General features: G+C 52.9%; 1 protein-coding gene across 4 annotated transcripts in view; it reads right to left on the bottom strand.

The window, feature by feature from the left end:
- Window positions 1–24,832, bottom strand: part of ALPL (alkaline phosphatase, biomineralization associated) — a 65,039-nt gene that overhangs the window by 13,074 nt on the left and 27,133 nt on the right. Inside the window, exons 1-5 of one of the 4 annotated variants that reach the window (XM_068967341.1) lie at window positions 17,248–17,395; window positions 7,803–7,966; window positions 2,387–2,506; window positions 1,993–2,108; window positions 374–548 (exon numbers count right to left, since the gene is read on the bottom strand). In XM_068967341.1, coding sequence (XP_068823442.1) covers window positions 374–548; window positions 1,993–2,108; window positions 2,387–2,506; window positions 7,803–7,863 — 472 coding nt within the window. In that variant the 5' untranslated portion in view covers window positions 7,864–7,966; window positions 17,248–17,395. Of the gene's footprint in view, window positions 1–373; window positions 549–1,992; window positions 2,109–2,386; window positions 2,507–7,802; window positions 7,967–11,542; window positions 11,743–16,743; window positions 16,760–17,247; window positions 17,396–24,832 lie in introns of those variants that run through there. The other 3 variants (XM_068967343.1, XM_068967342.1, XM_068967340.1) reach the window with 3 other exon arrangements.

Raw genomic sequence — 24,832 nt, forward strand, 5'->3', positions numbered from 1 at the left:
CCCAGTTCCAAGGAGGAAAGGAACGGGGGTAGACAGCTGCTGGACTCTCATGAGACCAGAGCTGGGGTAGACCCCTCACCTTCCTCATGCTGAACCTATGAGGGGCTATGTTTTCAGGCACATTTTAGAGTCAAACAAATAGACTCAGGGAAATGAGCTGGGAGCAAACCCACACTGAGTAACCCCCTAAGCCGCAAGACTTCGCTGTCATGGAAGAGAGTCCCTGAAGAGTTTGCGGAGTCCCGGAACATCAGAGCCGGGAGGGCCCTGGCGAGCCTCCTTTTCTGCTCTCTCCCCACTGTATAGTTGGAAAGACTGAGGCCCAGACAGGTCACAGAGCCGGGCCCTGTTGCGCACGGCTCGCCCCACTCACCTGCGTCCTTGGCCCAGCGCAGGATGGAGGTGACCTCGTTGCCCTGAGTGGTGTTGCATTGGGAGCGCTGGGTCGCTGCGCTCACCCCCACGGTGCCCTCATTGGCCTTCACCCCGCACAAGTAGGCGGTGGCGGTGCCTGCGCTATCGGGGACCTGGGCGTTGGTGTTGTACGTCTGCAGGTGGAAAAGGAGGGTCAGGAGACGGCCCGGCCTCGGTCCACCCTGCTGCCCCCGACCCCACTCATAGCGCGGGGCCTGGACACGAGGGAGACAGAGGCCTCCTGCGGTTTTGGCTGAACCCTGCTGCCCACCGAGGTCCCCCCACCCCTAGAGCCAGGAGATCCCCTAGAGGCCTGTCTCCTGCCTCCCCCCCACACCCTGGCAGCCAGGGTAACAGGAAGCGGTAGGAACGCAGCATTCTAGCACACGGAGGCTCGCTGGGCAGAGGGTGAGACCTGGGTCAGCTCTCCCTGGGTCTGGGGCTCCAGGAGCCAGCAACGGGTGGAGGAGGCAGGTGAGTGTGGAGAAGGGAGAAGGTTCTTGAAGGAGGGAGGGAGGCTGGGGAAGGGGAGGGAAAGTGAGGGGGAGGCAGGATCTAGGAGGAGGAAATGGGGACCCCCTTATTCAGACTTCCCTGGGGGCTCAGACAGTAAAGCGTCTGCCTACAATGTGGGAGACCCAGGTTCAATCCCAGGGTCAGGAAGATCTCCTGGAGAAGGAAATGGCAACCCACTCCAGTACTCTTGCCTGGAAAATCCCATGGATGGAGGAGCCTGGTGGGCTACAGTCCATGGGGCCGCAGAGAGTTGGACATGACGGAGCGACGTCACTTTCCTTTCCTTTTATTCAGACCACTGGTGGGGACCCTGAAACTATCTGCCCACAGCGTCTAGAGGACCCCAAGCACTGCCAACGACAACCCCCGTGACAGAGCTACCAGCTTCCATCTGAGCCACCTTGGGAGAAATGAACGTCACAGAGCCCCGTGCAAAAGAGTACTCGCTGCGTGATTCCATTCTCATCAAGCGCCAAAGCAGGGACATCTAATCTATGACATCAAAAGTCAGGAAGCAAGAACTGGAGGGGACTGGCGGGCAGGAGCCCCGGCTACCGTCACGTTCAGCTTCTCAACCCCAATGCTAGTCACACAGACACGAGGAAAGTTGGTGGAAAAGTCACCCTGCACACGTGTGCCCTTCTCTCTACACTTGTGCGTCAATAGATCTTAAAACCAGGGAGCTGAAATCCTCAAAGCCTTAGGAAGCAGCTACCGCTGTCCTTTCTTCACGGTGGGGCCACGGAGTCCCCGGGAGGGCTGACCACCTTGTCAGTGGGCTTGAGGGGTCCAGCAGGAGCCATGCCCCTGCCCTTTACTCCCTGGTGGCTCAGAGGATAAAGCGTCTGCCTGCAATGCAGGAGACCTCGGTTCGATTTCTGGATCAGGAAGATGCCCCTGGAGAAGGAAATGGCAACCCACTCCAGTACTCTTGCCTGGAGAATCCCATGGATGGAGGAGCCTGGTGGGCTACAGTCCACGGGGTTGCAAAGAGTCGGACACGACTGAGCAAATTCCCTTCACTTCCTCCTGGAAGGTGGGAGGCTTGGGGCTGGAGCTCACCTTGGAGAGGGCCACGTAGGGAAACTTGTCCATCTCCAGCTTGGTCTCCTCTCCAGGGTTGTGGTGGAGCTGACCCTTGAGGATGCGGGCAGCTGTCACGGTGGAGACGCCCATGCCTGTGGTGGAGGTCAGGGGGTTGGGGGAGCTCAGGTTTTCGGGCTCCTAGCCTCTTCAATCAGGTCTCTCAGGCTCCCAACAGCCCCTCAGCCTGGGGCCGAGGCAGGTCGGGCAGGGGCACTAGAGCCTGACCTTCCTCCTTCCCTCCTTAGAACCTCAGGGCCCACAGCCTGCCCCCCGCCATCCTCTGCAACATGCCCCCAGAGCCCGAGCCTCTACAACACAGCCCCCTTCACCTCTGCCTGGCCCCCCGGCCGCTCCCGCCCCAAGACCTCACCATCTCCCAGGAACATGATGACATTCTTAGCCACGTTGGTGTTGAGAGTCTGAAGCCTCAGGGCATTTTTCAGGGTCTGCTGAGCTTGGTCTCGCCAGTACTTGGGATCTTTCTCTTTCTCTGCGGAGACAGAGGCAGAGTTACTCAGCAGGAGCGGGGCAGCGCCCCCAGCCATTACAGACCCCACCTTCTTATGGTGATGGCGGGGCTGCCTGCAGTCAGTGCAGCAAGCAGTTGCTGCCCCATCCCAGACAGCCATCCTGAGGTCTGCCAGCCTCTGCCAGGCCAAACAAGCCTGAGGACTCTGCATCTTCTCCCCACACCCGAGAGTGGAGGAACCAAGGCTCAGAGATACCAAGCGACTCGCCCAAGGCCACACAGCTCTGGCAGACACTGGCAGAGCTGGACTTCACTCCAAAGCCCACACTCTTTCCTTCTACCCAGTGGAGAGACATTGTACTCAGGCAGCAAATGAACAGTGCGCGCACAATCAGGAGGGTAATGTTTAACCTATTCAAGAGAACAAGCTACTTCCAAAGGCAGGAACTCCCAGATGTATCCCAGCTATCAATTATAAACTCTGCTTGGCTTATTCATTAAAGTAGGCTCGGCAGGAGCCTGACTCAGCAACAGCTATTTAGCAGGGCTGGAAAGCAAGGCTTGCCTTTCTGTTTACCGTAACAAACTAAAAGGAGCCAGGTACACCCTCACTCTTCTTGGCATAAACTGGCCAAGAAGATGCTCTGGGTCCCTCATTCCTGGGAAAACCAGGAATGCCTTCTTTTCTCTCTCCATCTCTCCCCACCACCCCCCCACCACGTCCATGGGTTGAGTCATCAATTTTCCAGTGGAAAGAACACCCCAGTGCCTGACAGCCCTCGAAGAACAGTTGCTGTGCGGAGAAGCCGAGCTCCCTGGTCCTCAGTCTCCTCCCCGTCAGATGCGGGTGTTTGCACCCTCAGGGTCTCATGAGGACAGGATTAGATAAGGCAACACACGGACCTACAGGAGAGGATCAACACCCCACTCCCAACAACTCCACGCCAGGTCCGCACTCCCCTTTCCTTCCGAGCAGAGGCCCCAGATCCCTGTCCACGGGGGTCAGGGCCCTCCCACCTCCGTTGGTTTCTCCTCTGTGCTTGGGCCCCACCAAATCTGCCCATCCAGGCACAGAAGCCTCGAGAAGGGCGCTCCTCAGGGATTCTCTTTCAGCGGCCTCCATTGCCCGGAAGGAAGGCGGAGGCCATGAGAGGTGGGAGGGTCATGTCCAAGGTCATGTTACACATTCACGGCTGAAGACACAGGCCTCAGCCTGTGGCCCAGCTCAGGCCCAGGCTCGTAGCGCGGGTGAAGAGCACAGCTTTCCTTTTTTTATGGTTGTGCTGGGTCTTTGTTGCTGCACGTGGGCTTCCTCTAGTTGCAGAGTGCTTCTCGTTGGAAGAAACCCACGTGTGGAATCCTCCTGCATGGTCCTGAACCCACGACCCCCGCGCTGGCAGGGTTCTCAACCACTGGACCACCAGGGACGCCCCCACAGCGCTTCCTTCTTACGCACGGCGCCCAGGCTCGTGCCAAGTGCCTCCCCCTCCCCAGCAGCTTGACGGAGAGGCTACCATTACCTCCTCCACATTACGGAGTGGGGAAACTGAACATCGTGAGATTTGAGCCGCAGAGGAGCCGGGAACCCACGCTGCGTGGCAGCGCTCTTGCGTGGCGCAGGGACATGGGAGGAAGCCGTTCTCACCTCAAGCCTGGGAGCCGTCCGTGCCCCACTCCCCTCCAGCGGCCCCATCCTCACCCCGATCCTTTAGCCCACCACCTTCACACCGGCAGCCCCCAGCACCAACCCTCTCTTTCAGACCTCCCAGCTGGAGGCTCCTGCTGGAGCCCAGAGACCATGGTCCTTCCATCCAGCTGAGCGCATTTATGCAAGTTCCTGTCACTTGAATTTCTGTTCCAGGAAAACGAGAGGACAGAGCTACTCACAGGCAGTTCTAGGACTGAAAGACGTAAAGCCTGGGCAAGTGCCCTTGGCCAGTGGTTTTGTTTTTTTTAAACTTGGATTTTCAAATAGAAGTTGTTGTTTTTTCTCAATTGAAGTATAGCTGATTTATCACATTGTGTTCATTTCTGCTGCACACCAAAATGACTCAGTTCATTCAGTTCAGGTGCTCAGTCGTGCCTGACTCTTTGTGACGCCACGGACCACAGCACGCCAGGCCTCTGTGTCCTTCACCAGCTCCTGGAGCTTACTCAGACTCATGCCCATGGAGTCGGTGATACCATCCAACCATCTCATCCTCTGTCGTCCCCTTCTCCTCCTGCCTTCCATCTTTCCCAGCATCAGGGTCTTTTCAAATGAGTCAGCTCTTCAGGTGGCCAAACTATTGGAGCTTCAGCTTCAGCATCAGTCCTTCCAATGAATATTCAGGACTTATCTCCTTTAGGATGAACTGGTTGGATCTCTTTGCAGTCCAAGGGACTCTCAAGAGTCTTCTCCGACACCATAGTTCAAAAGTATCAATTCTTCGGTGTTCAGCTTTCTTTATACTCCAACTCTCACATCCATACATGACTACTGGAACGAACCTCAGTTATTGACATGTCTTTTTTCTTTCCATATTCTTCTCCATCACAGTTTATTCCAGGATATTGAATACAGTTCCCTGTGCCACACAGTAGGACCTTGCTGTTTATCCATTTTATATGCAAGAGTCTGCATCTACCAACTCCCACTCCGCGGGCTACTGGTTTTGATCAGGCATCTACTAGCTGTGGGCGGGTTTCAATCTCCCTCCTGCCTCCCTCCCACATATGACCACAGTGCCGAGGCTTTGGTCAAGGAGCTTCTTTGGCCATTTGGGTGCCATCTGGGTGGTGATGAACTTCTGCCTCTCCTGCCCTCCCCCCGGCACCTGGCACATGCCCTGGAGCCAGGCTGCCCTCAGCCTCCCTGTTGCCGTTGCTTCTTCTCCAGGTGAGCCCTCTACCTGTTTGCCAGTTCCCTGCTCCGCTTGCTCCCTGGGGCACTGGGAGTCTGGCGAAGGCACAGCCCTTGTCTTTCTCACCAGCGCTATGCCAGGGTCCAAGAAGGGTTTGGTGGACGTCAGACTGACTGCATGGTCTGAGGACTGGTTTAAGCAACGGTGGCTTTAGGCAACTGAGCATCAGGAGGTTATTGTTTTCGGAGACCATTAAAGGACACTCGGAAATCCTTGCGCTGTAACGAATGTTACATGAAGAGTACTTATCAGTACGTACTATAGGAGTCCATTTACATGAAGCCCCAAAACAGGCGAAACTCGTCTAAGGTAGCAAGAGGAAGCCTAGTCACTTCCTCTTCCCTGCTTGGGGCGGGGTGGGGGGGTGGCACAGGAAAGCCCTTGGCGTCCCATGACTAGAAACGTCCTTTGTTGACCTGGGTGATGGTTACATGGGTACCAAAATATGTCAAAACTCATCAAGCTGTATATTTAAGATTTGTGCTGCTGTTGCTGGTAAGTCGCTTCAGTCGTGTCCGACTCTGTGAGACCCCATAGACGGCAGCCCACCAGGCTCCCCCGTCCCTGGGATTCTCCAGGCAAGAACACTGGAGTGGGGTGCCCTTTCCTTCTCCAATGCACTTTGCTGTAAGTTACACCTAATTACTTTTTTAAAGATTTGTTTTTTGATGTGGACCATTTTTAAAGTCCTTATTGAATTTGTTACAATTTATCACTTGTTTTATAGCCTTGGAGTTTTTGCCCATCTTAGCTGATCAAGCTTAGCTAAGCTAAGCTTAGCTTGCTCCCTGACCAGGGGTCAAACTCACACTCCTTGCATTGGAAGGTAAAGTTTTAACCACTGGCCTGCCAGGGAAGTCCCCTAATTTTTTTTTAAAAAGGAAAAGGCCATGATGTAACACTATTACACACCCATCAGAATGGCTAAAATGAAGCAGACATGAAAAATTAAAGGGCTGAATATTTGAAGATTTTTCATTTTGTCACTTTTTCATCTTCTCACGTTTCATCCACCTGCTCGTCTTTCACCCAAGAGGGCTGTGAGTGCTGAGAAAGCAAGAACTCAGTCCTAGAGTGACGTTGGGCCCCCAGCAGTCACACTGAAAGGCATCATGCGATCACAGCAGGAGCAACGGCCCGGGAGCCTGGCAGCTCAGGTTCAGTCCCCAGGCCTGCTGCGGACGTGCCGTGTGACCTGGGAGGGCCAGTCCCTTCTCTGCACCCCAACCTCCTCATCCGTTGAAATATATTCTGCCCATGAGCCCCTGCTCCCTGCCTGACACTGCGGCTGTCCCTTATAATTCCCACAGCAGCCCTAAGGAGGAGAGATCAGAATCTCCACCGAGCAGATGGAGAAATCAAGGCTCAGGGAAGGCAAGTTGGGGGACTCCCAGTCATATGATGGAGTGAGCCAAGGAAGACTCCCCTTCTACCACAGACACTGAAATGCTGAAGGAAAATACAATTGAGCATAGTGTACAGCTTGAAAAAGGAAGGCAGAAGGAGGAAAAGGCAGAAGGCAGAAAAAGGGAGCAGAAGGGAAATTCCCAGGAGGCAGAAATTAAGCTGATATTGAGGGACCCTTGGAGTCCCCGAGCAGACACGAAACAGTTGAGACTGTTTTCAGGTACATGTTTTGCCTGGGAGATATGGAAGAGTTGGAGAGAGAAAGCCAGTCATGAAATGTGAACTCAGTTCCAAATCTGAAGGACTTTCCTGGTGCCACAGTGGATAAGAATCCGTCTGCCAGTGCAGGGGACACAGGTTTGAACCCTGGTCCGGGAAGACTCTACATGCTGTGAGGCAACTCAGCCCGTGCGCCACGGCTCCGAGCCCACACTCTACAACTAGAGAATTCCCGTGCAAAGCAACAAAGACCCAGTATAGTAAAAAATAACTCAAATTACAAAATACTCCAAATCTGAGCCTGAATTTAAAGTGCAAGAGCCCCAAACTGAGAAATTAACATAAACACTCTTACAGGATTGACTGAAGAATCAAACAGAATACCACACTGTAGAAACACTTTCATGTGAGTTTCCAATAGGAAACATAAACTGCAAAAACAAAAAAATGAATAAAACTCCTTGAAGGTGAGTTTTAAAGAAAGAATTACAAAGTATAAAGAAATGTTCTATCAGGGGTTTATAGAAGACTTTATAGAGTAAAAGTTCTATTTCAGATTCCTAGAGATAAGAGAGACTAGAAACAGTAATTAAAGAATAATATAAAAGGAAGAATACTGACTTTTCCAACACAAGCACGTGTAGTAGCTGGGATTTCCTGCTCTGAACATTTGTTTCCAGCTCTTAAATACTGTGGGTGACTCTACAACCCTGACCATAGACACTGCCCTCATCCTATCCCAGCAATACCAGGCCTCCCCCTCCATCCACCCTTGCCCCCAGTCCTACCTGGCACTAAGGAGCTGGCAAGACAGGTACCAATAGCCAGCACTAAGAATGGTGAAATCATGGCGTACTCCAAGAGCTGCTTTCTCTCTGGAGCCCAGAGGTGTGATGGATGTGGGTGGGAAAGGTGGGCTGCCAGTGGTCAGCAGTTAATTGATGTTCCAATCCTAGAAATTAAAAAAAAAAGAAAGGCATGAAAGTCACAGCTCCAGAGGTCATTTGTTCATTCACTTATTTGTTTGTTGACTCATTCATTTCCCACTTATTACAGGAGGCTAGGCATTAGGATGCCAAATCAGAGTGGTCCCTCCCTCAGGAAGCTTAACCATACAAAGAGCTCTAGAGGCATGAATGAGTTCTGTGCTGCCAGCTGGTCCCTTCTCATTCCTCAAGTGAAGGCTCACTTTCAACCCATCTGAAGCCCAGAAGCCATCAGAGTTTAGCTTTTCTGCATAGTGCTTCTCAAGCTTCAGGATGCATCAGAATTTTCCAGAGGGCTTGTTGAAACAGATTCCAGTACCTCCAACCCTGGCCCGGAGACCCCGATTGCATTTCTAACAAGCTCCCAGATGCTGCTGCGGCTGCTGACTCACAGACACTTCTGTGAGAAGCTCTGTTCTGGAACATCCATCTTCAGCCTTGAATTACCCATGTCCCAAGTACGTCAGAGATAAAACAGAGAGTCCACCTTTTCTCATAGGGACACCTACATTTGCTCTTATAGGACAACGATATTTGCAATGATCTCTTCTACAGCTTGTCATTTATGGCAAGAGATATAAAAACTATACAAGCGACATATAGGACAAGATTGGCTTACAAGTGTGATAATTTTGGACAGTGACATTTTAGATGACTGATTATTTTTTCATTGTTGTTTTTCCAAATTTTCCTTCTGTGTTGAGATGTTACCTTTATAATTTTTTTAAAATGTTATTTTTTAAAAAGGACTGAAAGGAGACACACCGGAATGTTCACTGTGGTTTTCTACGGGTAGTAAGATTGTAAATAACTATTTCTGAGCAGTGTACTAACTGTTGAGAAATGTACTAACCCTGTTGCGTATACATGTTACTGGAAGATGAGAAATTTTAAACGGCAAGAGTTGCACTGGAAAATAATGTTACTATTTTCACCAAAACCAAGATAAAAATGATTATTTCATTTGTTATGGGAAACAGCACAACATTCTACCACAACAGTGGGATGTGACATAAGAAACCACCCTACTCCTGGAAAAGGGATCTTGATTCTTGATTCAAGCCTATAAAGGCGCATGGGGGCAATTCCCCGGCAGTCCGGTGGTCAGGACTCTGCGCTCCCGCTACAGGGGACATGGGTTTGATCTCGATCCCACATGCCCCTCAGTGCGGCCAAACTAAATGAATCAGTAAAAGGTGCCTGGGGCATTCCGGCGCCCACAGACAGGGCTCACCAGCTCTCCGTCCCACAGAGCACCCAGCGTGCCTCAGACATGTCATCCAGCCGGATAGCCTGTGCTGGGGCAGAGCAGGGGAGGCAGCGCAGCAAGGGAAGCTCCGGGGCTGAAAGGAAATGTCCTCCATCTAACAGCACTTAACTCTGCGTGGTGGGATTTCAGATGACTGTTAATGCTTTAAGTCTACTTTAGTTTCCAAACATTACTAGAGTCTATTGTAACATCAGAAAAAACAAGTAGTTAAATTGATATACAGTATCAAGACAATCATAGCCTGTGCTTCTCTGCTTTTTTCTGTTTTGCTTTTGATTTTTATAGGAGTATAGTTGCTTTACAATGCTGTGTTACTTGTACCTTCTATTTTGAAAGTAATTCCTTCCTGGTCCTTGTCACCCACCACACGGAGCGCTTCTAAGAGCGGGGACCTTGCCTTATTTGTTTGTGCTCCAGTGCTTGGTACAGTATCCATTTACAGCAGTCGAAACTCAGTGGTCTAAGAGCTGGAGGTAGGGAGGAATCACCCCCAAATCCTCCCTTTTTGTGTGCAGAAAAGTCCAAGTGTTGGCAAGGGATTGGGATTACCAGAGTATCTGTTCACCGCTGGTAGGCATAGATTGGTACAACCGCTGCGGTAAACTGATGGCATCCATCAAGGGGACACCATACATACGCCCTCTGGCCCATTGAGCCTCAACAAAAATGCACATGTGTTCACCAAAAGACATATGTAAGAACATTCACATCAGCCCTGTTCATAATGGCCTCAAAACTCTGTCCATCTTTGGTGAGACGGATAGATGCATTGTATGGGTTCACGAGGAGGAAATCGACACAACAAAGAGAACCAATAATTGAGAAGAATATACATCAACAGGGATGCCTCCTGTGAAGGTGAGGTTGAGTGACGGAAGCCGACCCGGGAGTATATATCGTGACTCTTAATGATGGTTGTTGGTGTTTAGTCGATAAGCCATGTCCAACTCTGAAGTTTAAAGCATACTGGCATGCAGACATTTGGAGAACGGTTGGGACTGGTACTGGGGAGCAGGGATGAAGGGAATATGAACAAATAAAACAAAACCTGAGCTCATGATAGAAGCCCATACATTGAGGAATAGGACTTACTCAACCGTCTGCACCACAGGTCCACAGCACACACATCAATGAGGAAAAAAGAAAGTGAAGGAGGCCCCAGGAGCTCTCCAAGGCTCAGCCGGCCCTGCCTGGCTCTTCTTGTCTCTTTCCTCTGCTGGCCTGATGCTCTGTGAGTGAAGACCCACCTCTTCCCCGTTGCTGACTCCCAACCCGTGCACACAGAACTGGCTCTGTAAATGCTAAGATGCAAAGTCCCATGATTCAGGGTGGAATGCTCTGAATTTTGGCCCCAAGGCTGTGGCTTTGAGAAAGGTCTGTTCTGAAGACAAACAGGTGCCTTTCCCCATTGCCTCAGCCTGGGAAGGAGAGGAGGCAAGAATCTAGGAAGCCAGGGTCTCCTAGGAAACCCCAGGGCCAGTCGCCCTCGTTGGCGCCTCCTCTCGGCCCCCACCCGGACTCAGAGGCTCCAAGTCCGCTTCCGGGTGGGTGGCCCTGGGTGATGGGCTCCGTGGGGCTCCGTCTGGGGCTGCAGGGACCCCGGCTGCCCACCACCCTCTGCCAGCGCTCTACCAGTTCAGAATGGAGCCTCGGGATGTGTGCCAGCCCCCCCACCACCCCCGCCCCCCACCTCCCAGCCAGACCATCTCTGCCAGGCTCCCAGCTACGTGCCCTGATTATGCACAGCAAGCGTGCAGAAGCCCTGGCTGGGCTCGGCCCTGCAGGAGGAGCAGCTACTTGGTAGGTTAGGGGAGGAAGTGGAGGCTGGGCTTTGGCCCTAAGAACTGACTCAGCATCCTGGGACAGAGGGCCCTGGAGCCCCTTGAAGCTGGGCAGAAAGCCAGCCCTGGATCGGGCCTCAGAAGGTCCAGGATAAACGACAGAGTAACAGGACTGATACAAATCACTAGCGCTTCTTGGGCACTCGGATCCAGCCCTGTGCTAACAACAGTGTATATCTGTGTTCCCACTTAACAAGTGCTGTTAGATCCCGTTTTATGGTTCAGGACCCTGAGCAAAGGCTCTCAGCTAGTCCTTGGCCAAGCGCAATTCAACCTCCAGCGGACTCAACCTCTTGGGGCCTCGGTTTCCCCACCACGGAGAGGGAGAGCGACCAGTGCCCACCCTTCCCCCCCACAAGAGCAAACAGAAGCCACACGAATCTAGGGCAGAATCTCTGGCAGGGCGGGAGTCAGCCTGGGGCAAGCCCTACCTGAGGGGCCGGGCCAGACGGGTGAAGAAGCAGACCAAGGCCAAGGTCAGCACCAGGAGGAGGAGGCTGAGGACCGCTGTGAGGACCAGGTCCAGGGTGGGGGACAGCAGGGCCATCTTGAGCCAAGAGGGCCCCACGGAGCAGCCACCACAACCAGGAACACTCAGTCACACGAGCCCTGGACACCTGCTCCAAAGCCCTGGGTCAGTGGCCCTGACCTGGCTTTGCTCCTTGGGGTTAATCTTTGGGGATTAGCCCAGGAGGGGTGAAACGGGAGGAGGGACAATCCCTGAGGCTCTCCTCCCCCAGGCTAGTCCACCCCCACTTGAGGCCTGGCCCTTCCTCCTTCACGCCCAAACATTACTGAGCACCTGCTGGGTACCCGGCTCTATTCAAGGTACTAAGGACTCAGTGGGGAACAGGACAGACACCTTCTGTTTTCCTGGAGATTCTTGACCAGCTAGGATAGGAAAAGCACCTACTATGTGTCCGTCATTGTGCTGGGCACCTTGTGGGATAAAAGCACAGAAGGAAAGGAACCCCTACCTGGCGTCATGATCTTTTTTCTTTTTTTTTAAACACTAATGTATTGGATGATTCTGCTTTGCCAAAAGAGAATTCCTAAAAACTTAAAAGAAATATAGAGCCAAGACATGGTAGCAACCCAAATGTCCATCAACAGATGAATGGATAAAGAAAATGTGGTACACACACACACACACACACACACACACACACACGCACACACAGAGGAATATTACTCAGCCATAAAAAAAAATGAAACCGTGCCATTCACAGCAACGCAGATGGACCCAGGGACAATCATATCAAGCAAAGCAAGTCAGATACAGACAAACACCATCCAACACTGCCTACAAGTGGGATTCAAAACAACAGTACCAACGAACCCGCCCACAAGACAGAAACAGACTCATAGACCCAGAAGGCAAACCCACTGGTCAAAGGGGAAAAGGCCACGGGGGAGGGACAAATTGCACAATCGTTTCCCAGCACTAGCTGCCGCTCCAACCCATTTCCACGCCCAGGAACCTGTGTCTGCTCTGAATCAGCCAGAGAGGTGAGCCCACGTCCAGAATGAGAGCAACTGTTCTTACTGAGCACTTCCAGATGAAGGAAAAACAGATGCTCAGAGGTGTAATGATGGAGTCGGAATTTGAACCCGGATCTACTGGCCAACACAGCTGTAACCCCAACCCCAGCACTGCTTCAGGTCTGGGATTGTACCAGCCCTGCAGGGCGGCAAGGAGGCTTCAGTCAAGCCTCAGCCAGGGGTGCAAACCCAGCCATCACCAGAGAGGCAGCACACACAGGCTGGAGGGCGCGAAACCGCCACCTGCCTAGAGGGGCCTTTCCTGCTTCCCAAGCGTCCCCAACTCCCTTTTCATTTTTCTTTGGTGGTGGTGGTTTGGTTGCTAAGTTGTGTCCGACTCTTGCGATCCCATGCACAGAGGAGGCTGGCAGGCTACAGTTCATGGGATTCTTCAAGCAAGAATAGGGGTGGGTTGCCATTTCCTTCTCCAGGGGATCTTCTCAACCCAGGAATCAAACCCGGGTCTCCTGCATTGTAGGCAGATTCTTTACCAACTAAGCTACAAGGGAAGCCCTTCATTTTCCTTTGGCTTCCGACAACCTCTCAAGTCAGGATGGTGATTATAGTTCCCGGCTTATAGATTCAGAAGCTGAGGTCCAGAGAGGTGAAGGCGCTGCACACCCACGGGGCCTGGGTGCCTGAGAGACCAGGCCTTTTCCAATTATACGTCCAGCCTCCTGGGACACCTCAGATCCCACGGAGCAAAGCACCCAAGGTTGGTGGGGGGAGATGCTTTTACCCTCTTGGTGCCAAGGGAGGGACCCTTCTCCTGGCGACAGAAAGCCCACTGGGCTCACTATGAAAACAGGAAACCCATCGCATTACTCCCTTAAATCTTTTTCACTTTGCATCAGATCCTCACCACACCCTAATGATATAGGCAGGGTAGATGCGGGAAAATGAGGCTTATCAGGAAGGCCGTTCTGAGCTGTCACGCAGCCAGCAAGCCCGGTTCAAGTCCCAGCTCCATCACCCCCCAGCTGCCCGATGCTGGTCAGCTCCCGCATCAGAGAGCTGCTGCCTTCTCCTGACGTCTCGCTCCCAGTTAGGAGACCCCAGAGGCAGGCCAGGCACTGAAATGTGACGTACCTCGTCTCGCCTGTGTGCACTCAGTCGTGTCCGACTCTCTGTGACCCCATGAACTATGGCCCGCCAGGCTCCCCTGTCCATGGGATTCTCCAGGCAAGAATACTGGAGTGGGTTGCCATTCCCTTCTCCAGGGGATCTTTCCAGCCCAGGAATTGAACCTGGGTCTCTCAGACGGCAGGCAGATTCTTCACTGTCTGAGCCAGCAGGGAAGCCAGCAGTACTGGAGTAGGTTGTCACCTCCTAGTCCAGGTTAGCTTCCCACCCAGGGAATGAACCCCGCTCCCGCATCTTCCCAACCCAGGGGAGGACCCGCCCCTCCCGCATCTTCCCAGCCCAGGGGATGGACCCGCCCCTCCCGCATCTTCCCAACCCAGGGGATGGACCCGCCCCTCCCGCATCTTCCCAACCCAGGGGATGGACCCGCCCCTCCCGCATCTTCCCAACTCAGGGGAGGACCCGCCCCTCCCGCATCTTCCCAACCCAGGGGATGGACCCGCCCCTCCCGCATCTTCCCAACTCAGGGGAGGACCCGCCCCTCCCGCATCTTCCCAACCCAGGGGATGGACCCGCCCCTCGCGCATCTCCTGCACTGGCAGGAGGATTCTTTACCCCTGCACCACCTGGGAAGCCCATACCTGATCTTACTTTAATCCTTATTAACTGAGAGCTAGATACAATCACCCCCCTTTCCAGGTGAGGGAAAAAAGGCCCAGGGGACCGTGGTGAGGAGGATCCAGGGTTACACCGATGGGAGGTGCAGAGCCAGGCCTTCACAGGGCTCCACATGGGCCCTACCCAGGGGTCACCCCTGTTCCAGACTCCTCCCACCGCAGCTCACCCAGGAGCGCTCCCCACCCCCACTGAGCTCCAAAGCCCGAGATACCCCTTATAGCTCCCCTATTCACCAGCCTAATAAATCAATATGAGGCCTCAGGAGTGTCACTGTGCGCTCCCTAGCAGTGCTTGGTGCGGGCAGTTATTTGTCCTTGGGAGCCCCCAGTCTAGAGGTCACAGTTCAACAATGTCTGGGCTGGGAAGGGTTCTTTGACCAGATCTTCCCAAGTGTCCCAGACCACAAAAATCACTCTGGGTGATTGCAGGAAAAGTCCTGTTTCCAAATGGTACCCAGGGAGGTGCATAGCCTGGCAAGTGTATGAGGGAACTTTATGGGGTGATGGAAGTATTCTTTACAGTATTCTGGGGGGTTAAGTGTATAAACACGTAAAAATTCATCCAGGGGCCAATAACCCCCACCTTGCCTGAATTGTTAGGTGAGAAAGGTCTGTCGATATTTGAGTTAAGGAAACATTGGGAAAGAAAAGGCGTCCTGGGGGTGGCTGCATTCAAATTTTTAAAGAAATTAAAGAGACATGACAACCTCCCCCCGCACCTAATTAATTCTTAGCCCCCACCCCCACCTCAAACCTACTCAGAATCTCCCAGGGCAGAGCCCGGCAAGTCATCCCACGAGCAGATTAGTTTGAGAAACATTGCCTTAGAGATGATCCCATTGCCCAGATGGGAAGACTAAGGCCTAAAGAAGATAAAAGACTTACCCTGGGTCTCCCAGCTCCTCCTCCCCATAGACATGCACCGAGATCAGTCAGAACCAGCCAGTGCCTCTGGGCTGTCAGCTGGGCCTTCTTGGCTTTTTCAAGGAACTGTGGCCAAAGAGAAGGCCTAAATGTTCCCGGTGCTTCCGGGGGCGGGGCAGGGGCGGTGTGGGGAATGGGATGGGAGCTAGAGGGGGTCTGGCACCACCAGACGGGGCTGCAGCAGCTGCCTGGAGAGAGGGAGCCACTGAAGATAAGCCTAGGAACATTTCAGCTGCAGGGTCAGAGAGAGGGGACACGGAATCGCTCTCGCAGCCAAGCCCCGCGTCTCTGGCAAGCCTTGCTGGCTGGGAGTTTATTCATTCAGGACGGAAGTTATTTACGGTTGTTGCCATAAAGCGGCCTCCGGGTGAAGGGCTCTGGAAGGAATGTGTGGTGGTCAGAGTGGGCCGCAGGTCAGACCCAAGGACAGACTTCCTTGGGAGGGTGGCAGGCCAGGTGCTGGGATAGAGTGAGACCTCTAGCCGCTGCTGACAGCACCCCATCTTGGCAGAAAACAGACACGGGACTGCCTGGGGAGGCTTGGTGTCAGCCTTGCCTGCTGCCAAGCCGTGGCACCCTCAGAGCTGTAATAAGATGCCAGCTGTCTCTCCACCACCACCTCCACCCGCCCCAACCCAGGCACCTCCAGCCTCAGCCCCTCTGCACACTGCGTTCCCTGGTCTGAAATAGGTCTCGAATGTTCCCTGCTGTCCACCCAATGAAGTCCTCCCATCACCCTTCCCCCCTCGACCTCAGCTCTGCTGGGCTGCCCAGCACCCCGCCCAGGACCTGACGGCAGTTACAGCTCCTGCCCTAGAAGCCGGGTGCTCAAGACCTGGAGCACGTATATCAGAGTCTTAGAGACCCACGGGTGGTCGCTCCTCACCACGGGGTGAGCTCCTAGCGAGCAGGGATCTTGTTCTGTGGATGGCGGCCGCCCCGCGGCTGGCAGAGCTCAGCGCACAGCTGGCCGGCCGGGCAGGAATGTGGGTAGGTGGGTGGGAGGGTCGCAGGTCAATGCTGAATGATGGAGGAGGCGGCTCGGCAGCAGGAAGCGAGCCCTGGAGCCAGGGCTCCAGGTTCAGATCCCTCTTCTCAAGCCAGGGTGGGGGCCACTCAGGGCCAGTGAGCCCACCCCTGGAGCCTCAGGAGTCTCGTCGGCAAAGTGGGAGACAACAGGAGCCATAGGGCCACTGTAAGGGTTGCATGAGTTAGCGCACAGGAAGGCTTGAAACAGAGCCCGGGATGCGGCGAGCGGGCAGTGAGTCGCCCGGCAGCCGCGGCCACTGGGCAGCTCAGGGACGGACCTGGAGGCGAGCGGGCCGGCGAGAGGCTGGCACCGAGAACGGACAGACCCTTCCCTGCCCACTCAGCCGGAGGTCATTCCCCCTGGGCACACCACAGACCTGCCCGCCTGGGAGGTCCAGGAGGTCTTTCTCGCTCCAAGACTCCAGAAGCTGAAAAGCCTGCCTGGCTGCTGGGCACCTCCAGCCGGGGGAGGAGTTAGTTAAGATATGGAGGTTCCGGTTCCTAGAGTCAAGGGGTGCCTCGTGTCCTGAGGGCCAGATCCGTCTGTCTGTCTCTCTCTCACAGACAAACCACCCAGCTGGTGGCCTGCCACTTCCTTTTCCTCCTGAAGAAGGAAGAAGCAGGACCACCTTGGGTCAGTGGGGAAGCTTCCATGGAGTGGGGAGGAGGAGAGCCAGGCTGGATGGATGGTGGGGTTAAAATGAATAGAGAGAGCGAGCGCTCCATACAGGGGAACCCAAAAACGCAAAGGCAAGGAGGTAGCAATGTGGCATATAGAGGTCCGTTGGTGACAGAGGACAAAGTCAGCCAGGACAGACCGCACAGAGGGCTTTGCTCCCTGAGGTCAGCAGGGTCAAGAGCAGGTGCTCGACAGGCCCCACCTGATTTACATGCCTCTTGTTGACCTTTCACAGATGAGGACTCTGAAGCTCAGATGGTCTGCCGCTCGCCCAAGGCCACACAGCAGAGCTGGAACCAAAAGCCTCAAGGGTCTGAGTTCTAGAGCTGGAGGGTTTTCTGTGGCTCTCTGGGGCACCTGGCCCAGTCTAGGTGCCACACACTGGCTCCGCGGGCAAAGGACTGAAGCCAGTCAAGGTTCAACTGGAGAGAGGCGAGCTGGCAGCAGGGAAGTGGGGGAGGGAGAGGGCAGAGCTCAGAGACGCCGTGCCTAGGCGCCTGGGCAGAGGAGGGTCCGGGATGCTCCCACACAGGCTCCCCCCTCCCACGGGAAGGACATGTTCCCAAGCCACTTTGTTTGGGGCCAAGCCTGGGAGCTGAGTGGCGTGGGGAAGGGGGAAGTGTTTTACATCCGAGGTGTTTGCCGTCTCTTGCCCTCGGGCATCTTACTCAGCACTCTTGCAGCGGGAGCCCCTCTGGTGCCAGGAGACAGCTGTCCCATGCTTACTCTCACAGCGGACAAGAAACAAAAGGCACAGAGAGGGTGTGTAACCTCCCCAGGGCCACACAGCAGTCAACAGAAGGAACAGGCCACCAGCTAAGACTTCCGGCACTATTATGGGAAGCACAGGGCAGTCTGTGAGGCACAGCATGGATGCCAGTGTCTTGGAATTCCAAACGTTAGTGGTTCCTGTCAACTGAAAAGAACATTTCAAATTGAGCCTATTCTAGAAAAATCCTTATTTTACATACTTGGTCATTACATCTGTGATAAAAATAGCATATCTTTTCATAGCTCTTACTGTGTGCCAGACATCGTTCTGAGCACTTCACCTATATTAATTCATCCAGTCTCCACAACAGCTTACTAGGTAGGCACTATGATTACACCCAGCTTCGGTTCAGTTCAGTCACTCAGTCGTGTCCGACTCTTTGCGACCCCGTGGACTGCAGCACACCAGGCCTCCCTGTCCATCACTAACTCCCGGAGCTTGCTCAAACTCATGTGCATTGAGTCGGTGATGCCATACACCCCACTTCCAGGTAACAAAACATAAGCACAGAGAGGTTAAGCACCTTATCCAAGATCACACAGCCGGAAAGCGACCAAGTCAAGAAATAACATCGCTTGTGGATGTTCCTGTCTCCCGGGGCCAAGTGTAAACTCCTAGAGCAATCAGTAAGGCTAGAAACAAACCACATCTTTCCTACCTGCAATGTGTACGTGATGTGTGTGTGGATTAATGGAATAGACACAGCTACCATTTGACTCACACGACTCACACTCACGATACGCTCTTCCTGAATGTGCACCTCAGCCCCTGCGGGAGGGCTTCTTACCCCGACTTCATCAAAGACAGGTGAGATGACTTGCCCCAGGTCACACCGAGCGGCTGAGTCCGAGTCTTTGATCACAGGAGGCCTGTCCGGCAGAGGGGACCACCCAGGGTGTGCGGGGTTGGGGGGAGGGGCGGACCTCGGTTGGAGGCCCGTCTCCAGCCCTGGACACACCCCTCCTCCCCCACCATCCCCCACTTTGGCCGGCCCTCTTGCAGGACCCTGGACCACCGTTGCTGCCCTCCCCGCCTGCCCCCACTGCGCCACGTGCCCTGGCAGCTTTCCCTGAGGAGAAGAAACCTCCATTCCACAGACGGCCCACACAGGCCCTGCAAGCTGGGGGTGCTGAGGCGGCTCTGGACTTCAGAGAAATGGGCCATGAACTAGTAACCTTCTGGGTGGCAGCCAACACAAGCAGTATCCCCGATGGCGTGTGTCTGGTTTCTCAAATGCCTGGCTCCCGTCGGAACAGGAAGGGCATGGATACTCCCAGAGACAGGTCTCACTGCCCCAGGCCCACAATAACAGCGCTCCCCACATTCCCAGGGAACCTTCCAGCTGATGGAGGCTCCTTGCACTCCTGCATTTGATATCCCTGCTGACTCTGGGAGGGCAGGAATGCACCCTGCACCTCGGGCAGAAAATATGGGCCTGCAGAGGTGAGGGTCTCAACCAAGGGATGCACGGCTGAGCAGAGCCCCCATCGCTTGCTGGCTTTGTGACCTCGGGCACGTCACTTGCCATTTCTGGGCCTCAGTTTTCTCACGGGTCCAACGGCAACCATCACAGTGCGTACCTGTATCACTGGGCTATCATCAGAACGAATTTCACAACAAACAGCAAGACAAAGACCCAGGGCTTGGCCCATATTAAACACCCAAAGTAAATGTTAGCTAGAAGGAGAAGCGATAACAAGGGTGCCAGGCACTAAGCGCTTTCCAGGCCTTCCCTCGTCTAATCCTCACAGCACACGGTACGGGCAATCACTGCTCCCACTGCACAGAAAAGTTAAGTAACTCAGCCAGGGTCACACAGCTGTCAACAGGAGGACCACTGTGAAGAGGGAAGGGGAGAAGCTCAATGACTGGAGCACCGACTACACACCGGGAGCTTTTTGTTCAACCTTCCAAGAACCCAGCCAGGTGGGAATTACCAGCTCGGGTCAGAAGAGAGAACTTGAGGCTCAGAGAGGGGGCGGGGGTTGCAGGGTCACACTGCAACCATGTGGGAGAGCTGAGATGCAGGCCAGGCATGTCTGGCTCCATATCCAGGGCACTGGCAGCCCCAGCCCAGTCACATGCAGGACAACTTCCATCAGAGGCACCGTCACGGACAGCAGATGCCGATGCCTCAGCCACCCACAGTACAGGGAGCCCGGTGTCAGTGTGCCGTGTGATGTGTGTGTGTGTGTGTGTGTGTGAGATGTGTGCGTGTGTGCATGCGCGCACGCGCACGTGCAGCAGAGTCCTGGCAGTGAGCAAAGCAGGGCTCCCATTGTGCGTGCGTCCAGCCCCGTGACCGGTCCTCACGTCAGGCTGTTGCCTCTGCCCCCAGACCGGCTCCTCCTGGGCCTCCACCTGACTGCAGCCTCCTCGGGACCTCTCCTATCTGGAACAGGCACTTAAGGGAGGGGTTTCAGTCACACTGGCCCCCTCCCTCCCGGGTCAGCCCCTTTGGGTTTATAAGTTTACACAAAGGGGCTGAGATGCGTGGTGACAGCTCAGAGTTACCAGTCAGAGTTGTAGCTGGTCACTCGAGGGCTGTTCTCTCATCTGAAAAGCTGGGACAATAAATGCCATTCCACTTCCAGAAACAGCTTCTTGAGAGGGAAGGAACTTTGCAAACTGTCAAGTGCTATCAGATATTCCTATTGCTTTCTGCTGCTTCCTCTTCTGAGGGCTGTGGTGGACATTGCTGTCATTTTTGGCCACCCAGACAGAATCCATTCTCCCTTCCTAACGATATTGCTGAGTTCCCTTGGGAAGCGACTCTCCCTTTTTCAGCCAAGTGGTCTGAGTCAGTCCTACCTCCAGCAGCTGCAGGTGGGTCCTGATGGCTGAAGCTGGAAGACTCTCCCCACCTGGATGGTGTGATATGAGCGTGTGGGGCAATGGGGAGGTGCAGTGTGTGGAGACTGATGATAAAGCAAGCTCTCAGAAGGTGGAATAGAGAGATGCAGAGAATCTGAATCTTTGATGACATTGCTTGAGCTCCTGGATACAGCCATGCCTGAAGCCTACCTCTGAACATCCAAGTTATATGAGCTAATTACCTCCCCATATTGCTTACTTTGGATTTTCTGCTATTTGGAACATAGAGCCTGAGCTCAGAACTCCAGGGTAGCCCATTTTCCTCAGCTACTCCATTGTAAACAACCACATCATGTCACTCAGCTAGTTGTCTCTATCAAAGGAAAAAAATCTTGCAAACGAGTTAAAGATGGATCAGTAAGTTTCAAGTGGATGATAAAATGAGGCCAACCAATACAGGTTAGGTCTTCGTGGAATCTGTTAACTGGTAGAATTGTAGAAAGTCCACAGAGAGGATTTGCCTAAAAACTCTTCTACATGCAAGACTCAGACCCTCCGCTTCCAACAGGTTGTTGTCAGTTGAGTTTAACAACTCTTTGACCACCTGGTTCCAAGTATCTGCTACGTGCCTGGTCCTGTGCTGAGGGCCACAGGTCCAATCAGGCTTCTAGACCCTTTGGTCTAATGATGCTAGGTCACCAAACACATTTTCACTATGATTTACACAAAGCCCTAGGAGGCTGGCCTACAAGGGGGAAACTGCTGCACCCATTTCACAGAGAAGGAAATGGAGACTTAGAGGAGTGTAGTGGCTCTCCCAACCGCTACAGAGGGGCAGGGCCATGCCCCTGGGTCTGTGTGACTCCAATCCCTGTGCCTTGGATGGTGAGGACAGTGCTGGGACTGGCCTTTCTTGGAGGTAGTTTGCTCCACTTAGGGGCAATCAGAGGGCTTCGCAGATGGCCCGGTGGTAAAGATGCAGGGGATGCAGGCTTGATCCCTGAGCTGAGAATCCCCTGGAGGAGGCAATGGCAACCCACTCCAGTATTGTTGCCTAGAAAATTCCATGGACAGAGTGACCGGCAAGCTGTAGTCCATGGGGCCACAAAGAGGAGGCCACGACTGAGCAACTGAGCATGCCTGCACAGGGCAATCAGAGCGGTTAAAAAAGCTAAAGAAAGCAGGGAAGCCTAGCATCGTGGGCTTCCTGTTTGCCCTGAGGGTCTTGGCTCCATGAGAAGCCCCAGTACTCAGGCCCATCCGGCTTTGCAGGGCTCTCCTACAGGGCTAACTTCCTGCAGGCTGTGGCCAGAGCCGGTCCAGACACCACCCTAAAATCCAGGCTCCAAGTGAGCTGTCCTGCTGCCTCTGCCCAGCATCTTTAAGATCCAACTGACACGGCCTCAACATCCCCTATATACCCTAGGGCCTTCCCTATACGTTATCAACCAATCTTCACTTGACCACTGCTTACTGAGCACCTACTATATCCCAGGGGCAAATCGCTGCTGGTGGGGTGAGCAGACAACAAGAAAACAAGTAAAATCAGTAGGATAATGCAGGAAAATCAGTGAAATCAGTAGGTAATGGTAAATGAGATGGAGAAATAGAAGGCAGGGAGGAGAGGTGGTATTTGCAGGGGAGTTTTTGTTGTTGTTTGGGTTGGGTTTTTTTTTTTTTTTTTTTTTTGCAGTTTTAAATAGGGAGATCAGAAAGAGTCGCACCAGAAAATCATCTCACCGGAGCCTTGCAATAATCCCACACAGCTGAGAACTGCAAACAAGGAAACCGAGACTTCAGGACTAAAGTCCACGCAACGCCAATCTAACCAGCCATGGAGCTGAGATTCTGGTGCACTGGTACTTCTCTCTTACCAAAGGTTACTAGCAGCCCTTTTGCGGCCTCTGAGAGGTAAAGCCACATGTTCAAACCTGCAAGAGTAAACGACAGGGCTGGGGTCAGCCCCGGTGCCACAGTCTGGAACCGCCTCTTAGGAAGACCTACAACTGTTTCCGCAGGCCTCGCTCTCCAGCATCAGCTCCGGGCTGGTTGAATCTCAGTTCTCTTCTTTGCAGACTCCGTGTCCTCCAAGACTACTGCTCTCCTTCCCAGAGCCCCTCTGGCTCCCTATCTCAGGTCACTTGAGCCGCTAATTGTCCAACCCTCACTCATTCTGTCTCCTCAATTAGCTTCTGGCCCATCACAAAACCTGCATTTGCATGAAACCTACAAAAGACATCTTGTGGAAGGCCTAGGGCAGGCAGACAGCTGGCGTATGTGTGGAAGGGGGAGGGGGCACTCTCACCAAGCTTTCCCATCTGGATTTGTTCAATAAGCTCCCAAACCCCAGACTAATCTTTCTGAATATGAGGCAGACTGGAAAGGCCTTGGCCTTGGAGAAGCTGGATACAAGGTTAAGTCCTGGCGGTACGTGTTTGAAAGTCATTTTATGTCTGAGGCTGCAGTTTCCTTATCTGTAAGACAGGGTTACAGATTCTTATTTCCCAAGGTTGTTTTAAAACATCCTGATTTTGCAAGGCTGTTTTAAAGATGCAGTGCAATGGAGAGTATCTGTTAGGCAATATTGGGTAGAATTTTTAAAAATTTAGATAGAGCCTGGCAGGCAAACATCAAGATTTTATGGACTGGAATGAAGAAAGGTCTGTGCGAACCACCATCATCAGCACAGCGACAGCTGCGTTCATTCGGCTCCTGTACCCTGAGGTAGGCACCCTTAGGACCAACTTTATCAGACAGAAGTTGGGGGAAAAAGCATAGAGACTAAGCAGCTTGCCTATGGTCACGTGGCAGACAAGCGGCAGAGTTGGGATTATGAACCCCAGTTGTCCAAGCCGGAAGTGTAAGCTTTTAACCATTATCCTAGGTTAGTAAATGAGCTTTCACGAGCTGAACTAGCTACTCACTGAAACACAGAGATTAAGTCCAGAACCTTCATTCTTAACCACTGTATTAGAGGAATCACTGACCGAAGCTGCTCACCCTGGCCGGTAACCACAATTGTGAGTTATTTTACGACACATCCTGGTAAGGAACACGGAACTAACAAGTCACCACCAGCCAGAAGAATTCCGGAAAGGTCCAAAGGAGACGCCACGTGTCCTACCAACCTCTCAGAATCCTTCTCGTTGGAATCCATTTTGGCTGACCAACGCGTGCCCCACCAGTCATGTTCAGGTCACTATTGATATTACTAGGTAGAAGCCCCTCACCTGGTCAGTTCATAATGCTTACTCTGACTCTGGCCATAAATGTGAGTTTTCTTCTGTGAATCAAGCTCAATCAGACCGACAAGCAAAGTTTCAGCCAAGCAATAAAATCTCCCATAATTATGGGATAGATTTATGTAGAAAACACCAGGCTATGGTAATTTAAGTTTAAAGTTTCCTCCATGTTGGGAACAATTAAATCATACTAAGGATAATCAGTCTAGTCCCACTAGGATTGGACTGTGTGCCTTGTGGACAATGCACGCTCAGTTGTTTCAAGTGTGTCCAATTCTTTGCATCCCTGTGGGCTGTAGCCCACCAGGCTCCTCTGTCCATGGGGCTTCTCCAGGCAAGAATACTAGAGTGGGTTCCTATGCCTCCCTCCAGGGGATCTTCTTTATGGGCAATGCCAATACATAATTTCCTTGAAAGATAAGGATTGGTATAGAATAGACTAAATTAGATGACCTGGAATATATTGGGCTACACCTAATGAAAGTTTTGGCTTAATTCTTATGACTTTACTAACACTGCTAGCTATGTTATTTGTATTTTATCTGTTTTATAAAATTGCTATTTCCTACATAACCAAATGTTTGACTGAGCCTCTGATAAAATGATGACATGTAGATCCATATGAGATCAATAGTTATAACAGTGTCTAATCTAGATATGGGGAGAAGAAACAAGAGGGAATATTTTCCTGTATCATAAGAGGCTAGTAAAGACAAGTGGTCTGGAGTTTTGGGCACTGTTAATGGGAGTGGCCTGTCAACAAAATCTTTGCCAGACCTGGGAGTAAGCATTCCCAGCACCGTGGGACAAAATGGTCATGAAATGCCTCCTCCCTAAACTACGGTCAAATTTATGACCGTGAAGGGAATCCACTGACTGGAAACTGGCACTTGTCATCTGCCTCTACAAGGGTTAAATTACTGCAGCTGCTGACCTTCAACACCCTCTTGAAAGTAGTT

Source organism: Capricornis sumatraensis, chromosome 3 (assembly GCF_032405125.1).
Source record: "Capricornis sumatraensis isolate serow.1 chromosome 3, serow.2, whole genome shotgun sequence".
Classification (NCBI taxonomy): domain Eukaryota; kingdom Metazoa; phylum Chordata; class Mammalia; order Artiodactyla; family Bovidae; genus Capricornis; species Capricornis sumatraensis.